The 17,817-nt window shown below is 44.9% G+C and overlaps 1 protein-coding gene across 1 annotated transcript in view; it reads right to left on the bottom strand.

Annotated features, from left to right (window-relative positions):
- Positions 1-17,333, bottom strand: part of LOC139533655 (gamma-secretase-activating protein-like) — a 49,839-nt gene extending 32,506 nt beyond the window's left edge. Inside the window, exons 1-20 of the mRNA XM_071331886.1 lie at positions 16,909-17,333; positions 16,699-16,769; positions 16,020-16,076; positions 15,645-15,714; positions 15,185-15,232; positions 14,544-14,632; positions 14,313-14,382; positions 14,109-14,158; positions 13,913-14,017; positions 13,008-13,064; positions 12,869-12,915; positions 12,644-12,732; positions 11,750-11,827; positions 11,521-11,604; positions 10,422-10,514; positions 6,109-6,250; positions 5,305-5,383; positions 4,535-4,604; positions 4,289-4,449; positions 3,697-3,831 (exon numbers count right to left, since the gene is read on the bottom strand). Of these exons, the coding sequence (XP_071187987.1) occupies positions 3,697-3,831; positions 4,289-4,449; positions 4,535-4,604; positions 5,305-5,383; positions 6,109-6,250; positions 10,422-10,514; positions 11,521-11,604; positions 11,750-11,827; positions 12,644-12,732; positions 12,869-12,915; positions 13,008-13,064; positions 13,913-14,017; positions 14,109-14,158; positions 14,313-14,382; positions 14,544-14,632; positions 15,185-15,232; positions 15,645-15,714; positions 16,020-16,076; positions 16,699-16,769; positions 16,909-16,996 (1,683 nt within the window). The 5' untranslated portion in view covers positions 16,997-17,333. The remainder of the gene's footprint in view (positions 1-3,696; positions 3,832-4,288; positions 4,450-4,534; positions 4,605-5,304; positions 5,384-6,108; positions 6,251-10,421; positions 10,515-11,520; positions 11,605-11,749; positions 11,828-12,643; positions 12,733-12,868; positions 12,916-13,007; positions 13,065-13,912; positions 14,018-14,108; positions 14,159-14,312; positions 14,383-14,543; positions 14,633-15,184; positions 15,233-15,644; positions 15,715-16,019; positions 16,077-16,698; positions 16,770-16,908) is intronic.
- Between the last annotated feature and the right edge of the window lie 484 nt (positions 17,334-17,817).

Genomic DNA, 17,817 nt, shown 5'->3' with positions numbered 1-17,817 from the left:
GAGGGAAGAACGTGTTCTCTAACTTCTGGAACAGACAGAGGGAGGAACATGTTCTCTGACTTCTGGAACAGACAGAGGGAAGAACGTGTTCTCTAACTTCTGAAACAGACAGAGGGAGGAACGTGTTCTCTAACTTCTGGAACAGACAGAGGGAGGAACGTGTTCTCTAACTTCTGGAACAGACAGAGGGAGGAATGTGTTCTCTAACTTCTGGAACAGACAGAGGGAGGAATGTGTTCTCTAACTTCTGGAACAGACAGAGGGAGGAACGTGTTCTCTAACTTCTGGAACAGACAGAGGGAGGAACGTGTTCTCTAACTTCTGGAACAGACAGAGGGAGGAACGTGTTCTCTAACTTCTGGAACAGACAGAGGGAGGAACATGTTCTCTAACTTCTGGAACAGACAGAGGGAGGAATGTGTTCTCTAACTTCTGGAACAGACAGAGGGAGGAATGTGTTCTCTAACTTCTGGAACAGACAGAGGGAGGAATGTGTTCTCTAACTTCTGGAACAGACAGAGGGAGGAACGTGTTCTCTGACTTCTGGAACAGACAGAGGGAAGAATGTGTTCTCTAACTTCTGGAACAGACAGAGGGAGGAACATGTTCTCTGACTTCTGGAACAGACAGAGGGAAGAATGTGTTCTCTAACTTCTGAAACAGACAGAGGGAGGAACGTGTTCTCTAACTTCTGGAACAGACAGAGGGAGGAACATGTTCTCTGACTTCTGGAACAGACAGAGGGAGGAATGTGTTCTCTAACTTCTGGAACAGACAGAGGGAGGAACGTGTTCTCTAACTTCTGGAACAGACAGAGGGAGGAACATGTTCTCTGACTTCTGGAACAGACAGAGGGAGGAACGTGTTCTCTGACTTCTGGAACAGACAGAGGGAGGAACGTGTTCTCTAACTTCTGGAACAGACAGAGGGAGGAACGTGTTCTCTGACTTCTGGAACAGACAGAGGGAGGAACGTGTTCTCTAACTTCTGGAACAGACAGAGGGTAGAACGTGTTCTCTAACTTCTGGAACAGACAGAGGGAGGAATGTGTTCTCTAACTTCTGGAACAGACAGAGGGAGGAATGTGTTCTCTAACTTCTGGAACAGACAGAGGGAGGAATGTGTTCTCTAACTTCTGGAACAGACAGAGGGAGGAACGTGTTCTCTAACTTCTGGAACAGACAGAGGGAGGAACATGTTCTCTGACTTCTGGAACAGACAGAGGGAGGAACGTGTTCTCTGACTTCTGGAACAGACAGAGGGAGGAACGTGTTCTCTAACTTCTGGAACAGACAGAGGGTAGAACGTGTTCTCTAACTTCTGGAACAGACAGAGGGAGGAACGTGTTCTCTAACTTCTGGAACAGACAGAGGGAGGAACGTGTTCTCTAACTTCTGGAACAGACAGAGGGAGGAATGTGTTCTCTAACTTCTGGAACAGACAGAGGGAGGAACGTGTTCTCTAACTTCTGGAACAGACAGAGGGAGGAACGTGTTCTCTAACTTCTGGAACAGACAGAGGGAGGAACGTGTTCTCTAACTTCTGGAACAGACAGAGGGAGGAACGTGTTCTCTAACTTCTGGAACAGACAGAGGGAGGAATGTGTTCTCTAACTTCTGGAACAGACAGAGGGAGGAACATGTTCTCTGACTTCTGGAACAGACAGAGGGAAGAATGTGTTCTCTAACTTCTGGAACAGACAGAGGGTAGAACGTGTTCTCTAACTTCTGGAACAGACAGAGGGAGGAACATGTTCTCTGACTTCTGGAACAGACAGAGGGAGGAACATGTTCTCTGACTTCTGGAACAGACAGAGGGAAGAATGTGTTCTCTAACTTCTGAAACAGACAGAGGGAGGAACGTGTTCTCTAACTTCTGGAACAGACAGAGGGAGGAACATGTTCTCTGACTTCTGGAACAGACAGAGGGAGGAACATGTTCTCTGACTTCTGGAACAGACAGAGGGAGGAACATGTTCTCTGACTTCTGGAACAGACAGAGGGAAGAACGTGTTCTCTAACTTCTGGAACATACAGAGGGAGGAACATGTTCTCTGACTTCTGGAACAGACAGAGGGAAGAATGTGTTCTCTAACTTCTGAAACAGACAGAGGGAGGAACGTGTTCTCTAACTTCTGGAACAGACAGAGGGAGGAATGTGTTCTCTAACTTCTGGAACAGACAGAGGGAGGAACGTGTTCTCTAACTTCTGGAACAGACAGAGGGAGGAACGTGTTCTCTAACTTCTGGAACAGACAGAGGGAGGAACATGTTCTCTGACTTCTGGAACAGACAGAGGGAGGAACGTGTTCTCTGACTTCTGGAACAGACAGAGGGAGGAACGTGTTCTCTAACTTCTGGAACAGACAGAGGGTAGAACGTGTTCTCTAACTTCTGGAACAGACAGAGGGAGGAACGTGTTCTCTAACTTCTGGAACAGACAGAGGGAGGAATGTGTTCTCTAACTTCTGGAACAGACAGAGGGAGGAATGTGTTCTCTAACTTCTGGAACAGACAGAGGGTAGAATGTGTTCTCTGACTTCCTCTTATGAAGGTATACTGTACTACATTTTACATGTCCATGTTAGTCATTTAGCACAGTGGTTCCCAACCTGTTACTGTACCAACAGCTAAATGTTGCTCTGCCCGCAGTACCCCCTCATGTGGATGTTACCAGTAGACCTATGGTGTCATGAGTCTTCTCAAGTACCCCTGTGGATAGTCCAAGTGCCCCCAGGGTCCTAGTAGCCCTGGTTGGGAATCACTGATTTAGCAGATGCTCTTATCCAGAGCAACTTACAAGAGCAATTAGGGTTCATTGCCTTGCTCAAGGAAACATCAACAGATTTGTCTCAGGGATTCGAGCCAGCGACCTTTCGGTTACTGACCCAACGCTCTTAAACGCTAGGAACCTGTTGAAGTGGTTCTATAAGAGAATATGTCAGGAATTGGAAATGATGAATGTTTTCATACTGTCCTACTGCTAGCTGCAGTATAAAGCTTGGGATCAGAGAGAGAGACCATGGTTCTATACTGTCCTACTGCTAGCTGCAGTATAAAGCTTGGGATCAGACAGAGACCATGGTTCCATACTGTCCTACTGCTAGCTGCAGTATAAAGCTTGGGATCAGAGAGAGAGACCATGGTTCTATACTGTCCTACTGCTAGCTGCAGTATAAAGCTTGGGATCAGACAGAGAGACCATGGTTCCATACTGTCCTACTGCTAGCTGCAGTATAAAGCTTGGGATCAGACAGAGAGACCGTGGTTCCATACTGTCCTACTGCTAGCTGCAGTATAAAGCTTGGGATCAGACAGAGAGACCGTGGTTCCATACTGTCCTACTGCTAGCTGCAGTATAAAGCTTGGGATCAGAGAGAGACCATGGTTCTATACTGTCCTACTGCTAGCTGCAGTATAAAGCTTGGGATCAGAGAGAGAGACCATGGTTCCATACTGTCCTACTGCTAGCTGCAGTATAAAGCTTGGGATCAGAGAGAGAGACCATGGTTCCTGTGGTGCACTGAGCTCCCAGAGATCCTCTATAGTCCAGTCTCTCTGTGTGAACTCACCAGGGTAGTTAGCAGCGTGGTCCAGTCTAGCAGACTGTTAGAGTTTCTGGATCTTCAGTTTGATCCTCTAATATGTGTGAACTCACCAATGCTGCTACATATTTCTAGGTCTGAACAGAACTCACCAGGGTAGTGAGCAGCTTGGTCCAGTCTGGCAGGTTCTGAGATGCTCTGTATCGTGGGTTTGGAACCGCCTCAAAGTACTTCATCTTTTCTGTGCTCCACTGCAGCTCTTCCCAAAAGCCCTGTTGACTCCTGACCTGCAGCGAAACATTACCATCTAGTAAACACCAGATGTTTACTACTTTTACTGTTTGTGCAAAACAAGTCCATCTGTTATGGTCATCTTGAGACCTCCTTGGAAACAAAATGATTTATGACATGGGGTTCCTACTGCATTACATTAAATACAATGCACTTGATTGTAACAAATGGTTCATGTTTTGCCTTTAATTAAAGAAGGCCTCCATCTACAGAATAATCACTGGGTATTTCATTGGAAATAGCCCAGTTTATATAATATTATCACGTCCCTTCTTTCAACACAACTCTTCTTCATTGAATTCATTAGATATGCATTCTTTATCTGTTACTGAGCACTGGATCTGCTTCCCACTCATGTCTGCCCCCTAGTGTCTAACCTGGAAATAAATCACTAAATATGACACATGACTGATCGGGTAGTTGAATAGCTAGAGTGTGTGACAGATATCTTACCTTTCCTTTGAACACTGGTTCAGCATGGAGCTCCGTGGTGCAGGTGACACCAGGGACCTGGTCGAGACCCTGCGGTACCTTCTTCTTCTCAAACACAGAGGAGTAGGGTAGGACTTCATCCAGACTGAGACACTTCTTATAGACGAGCCTGTACAGTGACGCTGTCGTTGAAGGGAGACGATGATTCTTACATAAAACACCACAAAAATAGATTTTAAAATGATGATATTGTCTTGTTCCACTTACCCAGAATAAATTCCTGAATTTGATCGAAGGTGTCGAACGGCATGACATTGTCACAGATCCAATCTATGATCTGCAGAGAAAACGCATGAAGTAATATCCGTGCTATGCTATGTAACAACATCTTGGTATTGTTACTATAGTAATTCCAGTGTTACCACACATATATAAAGCCATGTTATGTAAGGGGCTTCCACAGAATTGATAAAACCACAGCAGCCTCGTCCTCGTGGACCTCTAAGACGGGTTACCTCTCTAACTGTGTTAGTGAGTTGTCATGGCCACAGAGACACCATTTAGAACAAGTACTGCAGATGGAAATTTCAAGTGCAGCACTTTCTCTGTTATAAACAACTTGACTCATGGTCAGAACCCAGTCCTGAACTTCTCCCTCCAAAACATCTCTCTCTCTATCTCTCACACTCTTCAAAAGGGGGAGACACTCTAGACCCAAACTGCTACGGACCTATATCTATCCTACCCTGCCTTTCTAAGGTCTTCGAAAGCCAAGTTAAAACTTTTTAGGGATAGGGGGCAGTATTCGGAAGTTTGGATGACTGAGGTCATTCCATGTTTATTCCATGTGTAACTCTGTGTTGTTGTTTGTGTCGCACTGCTTTGCTTTATCTTGGCCAGGTCACAGTTGTAAATGAGAACTTGTTCTCAACTAGCCTACCTGGTTAAATAATATATTTTTAAACACCCTCTGTGTCTCTCTTGCTCTCTCTCTCTCTGAGCAAAGTGTCCTCAGGGGTTTTGCTTGCATCTCCTACCTTCAGTTGTAGTGCAGCGTTGGGTCCCATGTAGAGCAGCAGACAGTGCAGGGCAGCCAGGCGTTGAGCGTCAGGTCTACTGTGGTTACAGCACAGAGCACACAGACGTCATGAATACTACATACACAGAGTGTGAAGTGTAGCATCACTATAATACCTAATGCTCCAGTACTTTCTACATGCAGTAAGCATGAAATACACACTCCAACACTCAAGACCATTTTCCATTCAACAATGGATTGAGCTATATTGTATCTATGTTATTCTATTCTATTCCATTCTATTCCATTCTATTCTATTCTACTCCATTCTATTCCATTCTACTCCATTCTATTCCATTCTATTCCATTCTATTCTATTCCATTCTATTCTATTCCATTCTATTCTACTCCATTCTATTCCATTCTATTCTATTCTACTCCATTCTATTCCATTCTACTCTATTCTATTCCATTCTATTCTATTCCATTCCATTCTATTCTACTCCATTCTATTCCATTCCATTCTATTCTACTCCATTCTATTCCATTCTACTCCATTCCATTCTATTCTATTCTATTCTATTCTATTCTATTCTATTCTATTCTATTCTATTCCATTCTATTCTATTCCATTCTATTCTATTCCATTCCATTCCATTCTATTCTATTCTACTCCATTCTATTCTATTCCATTCTACTCCATTCTATTCCATTCTATTATACTCCATTCTAGTCCATTCTATTCCATTCTATTCCATTCTATTCCATTCCATTCCATTCCATTCCATTCTACTCCATTCTAGTCCATTCTAGTCCATTCTACCTGCAGTGCAGTAGGTCCATTAGGAAGGAGGGGTTGAGGTCTACAGTGAACATCCTGCCTGTGTTCAGGTCCAGCAGAGAGGACTCAGGTAGAGACAACACCACACTGTCTGATCCCAACACACCCAGCTCTGCATCAACACCTGTAACACAGTTACACTGAGGCCATCATCAACACCTGTAACACAGTTATACTGAGGCCCTCATCAACACCTGTAACACAGTTATACTGAGGCCCTCATCAACACCTGTAACACAGTTATACTGAGGCTCTGCATCAACACCTGCAACACAGTTATACTGAGGCCATCAACACCTGTAACACAGTTATACTGAGGCCATCAACACCTGTAACACAGTTATACTGAGGCCATCAACACCTGTAACACAGTTATACTGAGGCCATCATCAACACCTGTAACACAGTTATACTGAGGCCCTCATCAACACCTGTAACACAGTTATACTGAGGCTCTGCATCAACACCTGCAACACAGTTATACTGAGGCCATCAACACCTGTAACACAGTTATACTGAGGCCATCAACACCTGTAACACAGTTATACTGAGGCCATCAACACCTGTAACACAGTTATACTGAGGCCATCATCAACACCTGTAACACAGTTATACTGAGGCCATCATCAACACCTGTAACACAGTTATACTGAGGCCCTCATCAACACCTGTAACACAGTTATACTGAGGCTCTGCATCAACACCTGCAACACAGTTATACTGAGGCCCTCATCAACACCTGCAACACAGTTACACTGAGGCCATCAACACCTGCAACACAGTTATACTGAGGCCATCATCAACACCTGTAACACAGTTACACTGAGGCCATCATCAACACCTGTAACACAGTTACACTGAGGCCCTCATCAACACCTGCAACACAGTTACACTGAGGCTCTGCATCAACACCTGTAACACAGTTATACTGAGGCCCTCATCAACACCTGTAACACAGTTACACTGAGGCCATCAACAACACCTGCAACACAGTTACACTGAGGCCCTCATCAACACCTGTAACACAGTTACACTGAGGCCCTCATCAACACCTGTAACACAGTTATACTGAGGCCATCATCAACACCTGTACCAGTTATACTGAGGCCCTCATCAACACCTGTAACACAGTTATACTGAGGCTCTGCATCAACACCTGTAACACAGTTACACTGAGGCCCTCATCAACACCTGCAACACAGTTATACTGAGGCCCTCATCAACACCTGTAACACAGTTACACTGAGGCCCTCATCAACACCTGTAACACAGTTATACTGAGGCCCTCATCAACACCTGTAACACAGTTACACTGAGGCCCTCATCAACACCTGTAACACAGTTATACTGAGGCCCTCATCAACACCTGTAACACAGTTACACTGAGGCCCTCATCAACACCTGTACCAGTTATACTGAGGCCATCATCAACACCTGTAACACAGTTATACTGAGGCCCTCATCAACACCTGTAACACAGTTATACTGAGGCCCTCATCAACACCTGTACCAGTTATACTGAGGCCATCATCAACACCTGTAACACAGTTATACTGAGGCTCTGCATCAACACCTGTAACACAGTTATACTGAGGCCCTCATCAACACCTGTAACACAGTTATACTGAGGCCATCATCAACACCTGTAACACAGTTATACTGAGGCCCTCATCAACACCTGTAACACAGTTACACTGAGGCCATCATCAACACCTGTAACACAGTTACACTGAGGCCCTCATCAACACCTGTAACACAGTTATACTGAGGCTCTGCATCAACACCTGTAACACAGTTACACTGAGGCCATCATCAACACCTGTAACACAGTTATACTGAGGCCATCATCAACACCTGTAACACAGTTATACTGAGGCCATCATCAACACCTGTAACACAGTTATACTGAGGCCCTCATCAACACCTGTAACACAGTTACACTGAGGCTCTGCATCAACACCTGCAACACAGTTACACTGAGGCCATCATCAACACCTGTAACACAGTTATACTGAGGCCATCATCAACACCTGTAACACAGTTATACTGAGGCCATCATCAACACCTGTAACACAGTTATACTGAGGCCATCATCAACACCTGTAACACAGTTATACTGAGGCCATCATCAACACCTGTACCAGTTATACTGAGGCCATCATCCCCACCTGTACCAGTTATACTGAGGCCATCATCAACACCTGTAACACAGTTATAGTGAGGCTCTGCATCAACACCTGTAACACAGTTACACTGAGGCCATCATCAACACCTGTAACACAGTTATACTGAGGCCCTCATCAACACCTGTAACACAGTTACACTGAGGCTCTGCATCAACACCTGTAACACAGTTACACTGAGGCCATCATCAACACCTGTACCAGTTATACTGAGGCCATCATCAACACCTGTACCAGTTATACTGAGGCCATCATCAACACCTGTACCAGTTATACTGAGGCCATCATCAACACCTGTAACACAGTTATAGTGAGGCTCTGCATCAACACCTGTAACACAGTTACACTGAGGCCATCATCAACACCTGTAACACAGTTATACTGAGGCCCTCATCAACACCTGTAACACAGTTACACTGAGGCTCTGCATCAACACCTGTAACACAGTTACACTGAGGCTCTGCATCAACACCTGTAACACAGTTATACTGAGGCCCTCATCAACACCTGTAACACAGTTATACTGAGGCCATCATCAACACCTGTACCAGTTATACTGAGGCCATCATCAACACCTGTAACACAGTTATACTGAGGCCCTCATCAACACCTGTAACACAGTTACACTGAGGCTCTGCATCAACACCTGTAACACAGTTATACTGAGGCCCTCATCAACACCTGTAACACAGTTATACTGAGGCCATCATCAACACCTGTACCAGTTATACTGAGGCCATCATCAACACCTGTAACACAGTTATACTGAGGCCCTCATCAACACCTGTAACACAGTTATACTGAGGCCATCATCAACACCTGTAACACAGTTATACTGAGGCCATCATCATCACCTGTAACACAGTTATACTGAGGCCATCATCATCACCTGTAACACAGTTATACTGAGGCTCTGCATCAACACCTGTAACACAGTTATACTGAGGCCATCATCAACACCTGTAACACAGTTATACTGAGGCTCTGCATCAACACCTGTAACACAGTTATACTGAGGCCCTCATCAACACCTGTAACACAGTTATACTGAGGCCATCATCAACACCTGTACCAGTTATACTGAGGCCATCATCAACACCTGTAACACAGTTATACTGAGGCCCTCATCAACACCTGTAACACAGTTACACTGAGGCTCTGCATCAACACCTGTAACACAGTTACACTGAGGCCCTCATCAACACCTGTAACACAGTTATACTGAGGCCCTCATCAACACCTGTAACACAGTTACACTGAGGCTCTGCATCAACACCTGTAACACAGTTATACTGAGGCCCTCATCAACACCTGTAACACAGTTATACTGAGGCCATCATCAACACCTGTACCAGTTATACTGAGGCCATCATCAACACCTGTAACACAGTTATACTGAGGCTCTGCATCAACACCTGTAACACAGTTACACTGAGGCCCTCATCAACACCTGTAACACAGTTATACTGAGGCCATCATCAACACCTGTAACACAGTTATACTGAGGCCATCATCATCACCTGTAACACAGTTATACTGAGGCCATCATCATCACCTGTAACACAGTTATACTGAGGCTCTGCATCAACACCTGTAACACAGTTATACTGAGGCCATCATCAACACCTGTAACACAGTTACACTGAGGCCCTCATCAACACCTGTAACACAGTTACACTGAGGCTCTGCATCAACACCTGTAACACAGTTACACTGAGGCCCTCATCAACACCTGTAACACAGTTATACTGAGGCTCTGCATCAACACCTGCAACACAGTTACACTGAGGCTCTGCATCAACACCTGTAACACAGTTATACTGAGGCCATCATCAACACCTGCAACACAGTTATACTGAGGCCATCATCAACACCTGTAACACAGTTATACTGAGGCCAGTTTAACAAACACACACTTGGGCTGCATCTCAGATGACTCCCTATTCCTCATATAGTCCACTTGTGTTGGTAACCAGGGTCGTGTTCATAGCCACGTAATGGAGTGAAACACAGAGGTATCTCAACCGTAAAAAAAAAACTACATTTGCTTTTCCATTGCAAAACAATTGGCTACGGTGTGTCCTGATGAACATGCCCCAGGTCCAGCCTTACCTGAGAGGAAGAGACTGTGGCAGAGCAGCTCCTGTTGTCTGGTGTTGATGCAGTGCAGGAAGTGACCAGACAGGTAGACTACCACGTAGTAACCTGGGCAGAGAACAGCAGGCTAGTCTACGTATATTCATCAGCTATCTTGGAATGACCTCAAATGTTTTTGGTTGGTTTATTTGTTTGTTCTCTTATGTAAATGTCTACTGTACAATAATAATAAACATCTGATCACAAATAACTCCTAAAACCACTTCCTCAGTGCCAAGTAGAAGTACCACTATCAGGGGCTGTGATAGGATGGATCGGCTGTGTGGGAGTGTTCCAGTGGGTACTGAAGGGGCTGTGATAGGATGGATGGGCTGTATGGGAGTGTTCCAGTGGGTACTGAAGGGGTAGTGATAGGATGGATGGGCTGTATGGGAGTGTTCCAGTGGGTACTGAAGGGGCTGTGATAGGATGGATGGGCTGTATGGGAGTGTTCCAGCAGGTACTGAAGGGGGATGGGCTGTCTGGGAGTGTTCCAGCAGGTACTGAAGGGGGATGGGCTGTCTGGGAGTGTTCCAGCAGGTACTGAAGGGGGATGGGCTGTCTGGGAGTGTTCCAGCAGGTACTGAAGGGGCTGTGATGGGATGGATGGGTTGTGTGGGAGTGTTCCAGCAGGTACTGAAGGGGTTGTGATAGGATGGATGGGCTGTGTGGGAGTGTTCCAGCAGGTACTGAAGGGGGATGGGCTGTGTGAGAGTGTTCCAGCAGGTACTGAAGGGGGATGGGCTGTGTGAGAGTGTTCCAGCAGGTTCTGAAGGGGCTGTGATAGGATGGATGGGCTGTGTGGGAGTGTTCCAGCAGGTTCTAAGGGGCTGTGATAGGATGGATGGGCTGTGTGGGAGTGTTCCAGCAGGTTCTAAGGGGTTGTGATAGGATGGATGGGCTGTGTGAGAGTGTTCCAGCAGGTTCTAAGGGGCTGTGATAGGATGGACAGGCTGTGTGGGAGTGTTCCAGCAGGTACTGAAGGGGGATGGGCTGTGTGGGAGTGTTCCAGTAGGCACTGAAGGGGTTGTGATAGGATTGACAGGATGTCTGTGAGACAGATGTGTTGACTGACCTATAGGGATGAAGAGAGGGAGGAGATCTGTACTACATGGACTAGGGGTGCCATCCAGAGCCACTGAGAATGTTTTACTGCAGCCTGTAGAGGGCAGAGAGGCTCTGTTGGTTACAATGTACAACTTGAAACTTAGAAGAAATTTGGATTTTCCCTGACGGAACTTAATTAGTCATTTGTGAATAATGTATGGAACTAATGCAACATGGTAAGACGTATAATACTGAACCTCTGTGCACCAGGACTATGGTGTATGTGATCTCCTGGTCGGCACAAGCAGGCTGGCTGTAACACACACACATACTCCCTGCAATCAACAGTAAGGATCAGGTATTAAAACAACCAATTACACTCTAACAACAGATGAATACAAAGAAGAACCAGAAGAAGAAGAAGAAGAACCAGAAGAAGAAGAACCAGAAGAAGAAGAAGCAGAACCAGAAGAAGAAGAAGAAGCAGAACCAGAAAAAGCAGAACCAGAAGAAGAAGCAGAACCAGAAGAAGCAGAACCAGAAGAAGAAGAAGAAGCAGAACCAGAAGAAGAAGCAAAAGCAGAACCAGAAAAAGCAGAACCAGAAGAAGAAGAAGAAGCAGAACCAGAAGAAGCAGAACCAGAAGAAGAAGCAGAAGGATAGCATTTTAACAATGTGGTATTGATTGGGGTCTTATTAAAAGCAACAGTGTTTTATTGGTTGAATCTTGAATGTCATTTGGAATAAGTAGCACAGTGAAGTGATTGTGATCCTGGCCCTGGGCCGTCGTCAACCATCTTTAGATTTGATAGGCCTTTCAAAGAAACACTCATTATTTTTACGATTGGGAAGCCTGCAGCATTTCCAATTGTGCAGCTTGACTAATGCAATCTGGAGAATTGAGAAGTTCTATAAATCTGGGCTCTGTGAAGTGAGTGTGATTGTGCTGGTGGTGAACTGAACTGTCCATTGATCAAGGAGTGACCCAGTTCATCGAGATCAGAGCAGCTACAGCACTTACCCTCTGTTTCCATTCACGTCCCATGTCAAACACAAAGCCATGACAAACTCAATGAGAGAGGAATGTTCTCTGAGCATAGTTCATTATCAATACAGTATGGAGGTGAATCAGTTAATGTTTAACCAAAACGTGCCTGTTTTATTGGTGATCACCACCATCCTCATCTCCTCCCGTTCATGCTGTGTCTCTTGGTGATGGTCAAAGCCCAGGTTAACAAACCTGAGGGTCAAACACACAAGGAGATATCCATACAGCATCACTAGAAATGACTGAATATTGATGAACTGTTTTCAGGAAATACACAGTTTAGCTGAAAAGTTATCTTATTTAATTTAATTTTACTTTTCATTCTTACCTCATACAGGTGAAAGGGTTAGAGGGCAACTCCAGTTCAAGCTCAAACTGTCGGAAAGAGGGGGAAGCATTAAGTAGCCTGACCTGAAACTCTACCCATAAAGTGTTGATGATTAAATGATTTCTGCTGCTAGTCTCACCAAGGTCTCACAGTTGTGGTCATGGCAGAATTGCACACATTTCAGCACCGCTTTTTCCTGACAGAGAAAGAAGGGAGGTCATTATTGCATTATCAGGAGGAATTTCTGCATTCGTCTTCACAATTCAAAAGAAATAGAACATATTAGGTTAAGGTGTTGTTGCCCAGATCAGAGCCTACAGTGTGTTACCTACAGTACCAGTCAAAAGTTTGGACACACCTTCTCATTCAAGGGTTTTTCTTTATTTTAGTATTTTCTACATTGTAGAATAGTGAAGACATCAAAACTATGAAATAACACATATGGAATCATGTAGTAACCAAATAAGTGTTAAACAAATCCAAATATATTTTATATTTGAGATTCTTTAAAGTAGCCACCCTACTTTGGTTTGTGCTTAATGGGGACTATCATTTGTTTTTCAACAGGACAATGACCCAACACACCCCAAGGCTGTGTAAGGGCTATTTGATCAAGGAGAGTGATGAAGTGCTGCATCAGATGACCTGGCCTCCACAATCACCTGACCTCAACCCAATTGAGATGGTTTGGGATGAGTTGGACCACAGAGTGAAGGAAAAGCAGCCAACAAGTGCTCAACATATGTGGGAACTCCTTCAAGACTGTTGGAAAAGCATTCCAGGTGAAGCTGGTTGAGAGAATGCCAACAGTGCAAAGCTGTCATCAAGGCAAAGGCTGGCTACTTTGAAGAATCTCAAATCTCAAATATATTTAGATTTGTTTAACACTTTTTTGGTTACTACATGATTCCATATGTGTTATTTCATAGTGTTGATGTCTTCACTATTATTCTACAATGTAGAAAATAGTAAAAATAAAGAAAAACCCTTGAATGAGTAGGTGTGTCCAAACTTTTGACTGGTACTGTATATATGGTATGTTACCCTGTGTGTGAAGTAGAAGAGTCTCTGTGTCTGGCTGTCCCACTGGACCCAGCTGAACTCCTCTGCCACCCTGTCTTTGGCCAGACACTCTGGGTTCAACATCACCTGTTAGAACACCAGTCAACAGGAAGTGATGTCACTATGGAACAGTTGCATTCCATTCCAGCTCTCTATAGTCTGTGACAGTGTTTCTTACCACTCTGTAACCCTCTTGTCTGACCAGCATCACATGGAGCTGCTCCACATCTGAAAGGTCAAAGGTCAAAGTTCAAAGCCTAAACCCTGAAGGCCCAGTAGACAAACTCTCCAGAAAACAGTGTCATCTAATGTCTTTGTACTATCATAGTTAAAAGCTGTGACCCTCAGAGATTTAACACCACTTCACATCCCAGATACTCACAGCCATCTTCTGCTACCAGCAGCAGGTGACTCTCCAGCACTGAGTCCCTCTCTGTGTCTGGATGGATGAACTGCATGAAACCAAAGATGACTGGTTAACATTCTTTGTAGTATAACCATGTTATAGCACATTGTTACATCAATGTAATAACAACCGAGGGGAAGCTTATTGTAATAGGTGTTCCTGATAAGAGTACAGTAGGGTCCAGTACAAAACAATACAGCTCTATACCTGAACTCTGACCCGGCAGTCGACAGCCTTCAGGACCTTAGTGTTGTTAATGGGATGGATCTCAATGAGGAGGGTCAGACATTTTGAAACTAGGAGTAGAACAAGGGGAAAGGTGTTATATATGGTAATGATTAACTTCACTGACCTGAAACAGCAGAAAACTGCTTCACCACCTGTGCTGCCCGTGTGATAACTGCTACTCATTCCAACACATACAGGTGAACGATATAGTGCGGCATACAGCCAATAGTTGTGTACAGTTTGAACCTGTCGTGTAGAGTACACTTGAAACACTTAAAAACGTGTGGTGCATGTGTGGATAGATACTTAATAACATCCTGAATGTTACCCATCTGACTATTAGAGTTGTAGTGAATACAGCCACAGGTCTGTCTCCCTATTGGCTCAGAGAGAACCAGAGAGAACCAGAGGGAAACAGAGAGAACCAGAGAGAAACAGAGGGAAACAGAGAGCTAGTTATCAGCAGCTTACCACTTCCCTCTTCATAACACACTGTAGATTTACATGGTTATCTGTCTAGTTGCGTTTCTCTAATCTTCAGCTTCTGTGTTTGTCTGTATCAGCGTTGGGAGGTGTGTGTGGGGGGCGGGGGGGGGGGGGGGCCAAGGGGAGACAGGTACCTGATCTGAGGCGCTCCTCTGTTCTTGTCCTCTGTGCCAAACTGACCGCTAAAAATGAGATTAAAAGACAAGTATGTGAGTTGATGTGGGTTCAGGGACTTCAATACAACGGCTCTTGGCTGTCGGCTCAGTCACAAGACATTGTTCCTCTCTCGTGATGACAAGATACTCCCACGGGGTGATCCCAATCTTGGACTGGAAATGTCAGTACGCTATATGTAGGAAAACCTGTATCTAGTCTAACACTGACACACTAGCGGAGGAGACACTGGCTCAACACTTAGTGAGGATCCTTGTTTCACTGTCTGTGTGTCTTTGTACTACGCATATGTGTCACATAGAATTAGAATACCATGGATTCTAGAGCTTTATCTGTTCTACACCATAGAATTCAATAGAACAATTAATGTATCTCTATGTTCTACGCATTCTATTTCTAAGTCCATGAACAGGTCCTTACCCAGCAGAGTCTCCTCCTTATTCAGAGAACAGCTGCTGACACACACCTGCTTGTCAAATGTGTAGAGGAGCTGTGAAGAGAGGGGAGAGGGGTTAGGGGAGAGGGGTTAGGGGAGAGTGAGAGGGGAAAGGGGACAGGGGAGAGGTGAGAGGGGTAAGGGGACAGGGGACAGGGGTTAGGGGAGAGGTGAGAGGGGTAAGGGGACAGGGGAGAGGGGTTAGGGCCCATGATGAACACTACAAACAGCTGGTGGTGATCAGGCAGTGTACCAGGAGTAACCTCACATTCCATTAAGACTATGTGCTGGCATATACACACATACTCACCCACCCACTCACTCAGTCACACACACACACACACAGAGGAAAGCTCTACCTTATTCTGTCTGGTATTGGGGTCGTATTTCCCGATCCTGGTGGTCCCTGTTGCCCCCTGAGAGATGAGAGGAGGAGGAAAGCCATTACGGCTCATAATGACTGTGTGGTGTGTGGTGTGTGGTGTGTGTGGTGTGTGGTGTGTGTGGTGTGTTGTGTGTGTGTGTGTGTGTGTGTGTAATGACCTATACTTATGCCCATGACATCTCAGCTGTCTATGCAGGGCTTAACACTCCCTCACAGTCTGAGGATACTTTATGAACAACTCTATGTTATAAAGAAACGGAATGCCTCTTAACCAGTAGCTCTTAACCAGTAGCTCTTAACCAGTAGCTTTTAACCAGTAGCTTTTAACCAGTATCTTATTCAGCTGCAGTGGTCTGTCATGAGTCTTTGGGCTTCTATTTGGAGCCTACGTCCCAATGGCACCATATCCCCTACATAGTGCACTTCTTTTGACCAGATCCCTATGGGTCCAGGTCAAAAGTAGTGCACTATAGGGAATAGGGTGCCATTGGGATGCTGCACTATAGGGAATAGGGTGCCATTGGGATGCACCCTAGACAGAGAGAACGTTCCCACCACGTCCCGAAGAGCGCACTATTGGTTATGTGTGGAACGTCAGCTTGACCTACCCATTATAATGCTATGTGAATGCCCCTTGCCCAGTGTCCACTTACTTTCCAGGAGTAGAGGACTCCTCCATCCCTTTCAATGTTGAGGATCCGAGTGTCAACGATCCCTGAGTATTCTGTAGAGGAAAACATACATTTTGCCATTAAATGTGTCACTACTATCATGGTATTTGTCACACATTGTCACCTTGTGCGTAAAGGCACAACGTATAGGTTTTGGATATCGGTCGAGCGACACAACCAGATAGCTCTTACCTTTGATTCTTCCTACAGTCGCCTCTTTCTTAAATATACTTGACACCACATCCTGCTGCAAATCGAATGTTGCGCTTAGTTGCAACATGTGTGCGGATGACCTCCTCCACAACTTACTGATTTCCACGTCTGTTAAACATCAAACACTTATGATGAAACCCCTTCAATTAGAGCCTCCGCGATTTCACACTATCCGGAAGATGCCAGATAGCCTGAAGTTACAACTTGTCATATAATGCAGCATCATGTGATAGTTGTAAATAACGTTTTGACGATAGTCCAGAAGCCGTTTAAGCAGTGTTTAACGCACCGAAAACAAAGCAGAAGGCGTGATTTGAAAGGGAATCACTTCCCTTGAGATCTGCAGCCATACAGCAATTTACTCAACTTTACACGGAACAATTTTCACAGCTCACTGCGCCCTGTTCATAGAGCCCGCCCTTATCGGGTCAGACAGCGGAGACGCCCGCTCTGATAGGCCGGACAAGCGATCACTCCGGTGGATCAGAATATCTCACCGCCTTTGCTGCCTGCCTGGGCTGTGTGTCACCTGATTATGGACAACATAAAACATAAAAGAATGGAGGTGCTGTGCGACCACTAGAGGGTAAAACATAAACAAACACAGAAGGCTATTTATTTACCTTTCACAATAGCCCACTTTATATTCGTTTTGCTATGTTGGTGTCTTTGTGTCCGTCATGCATTGTATCCTATTATTGATATGGCTACCTAATTGACCATTGAGTCTACTAGTCATAGCGCTATATAATACTACCTCACAATAAATTAGGCTAGTTATATCAGCACTGTCTCAAGTTCAATTTTCATAAATCTGCAATCTAGCTTTGTACCCACACGGTGGCGGTAGTGTACAGAAAACCTAATGCGAGTCGGACACTGTTCTGA

Source organism: Salvelinus alpinus, chromosome 11, assembly GCF_045679555.1.
Source record: "Salvelinus alpinus chromosome 11, SLU_Salpinus.1, whole genome shotgun sequence".
NCBI lineage: Eukaryota > Metazoa > Chordata > Actinopteri > Salmoniformes > Salmonidae > Salvelinus > Salvelinus alpinus.
The sequence above is the reverse complement of the archived record's forward strand: the minus strand, read 5'-3'. Positions and strand labels throughout refer to the sequence as shown.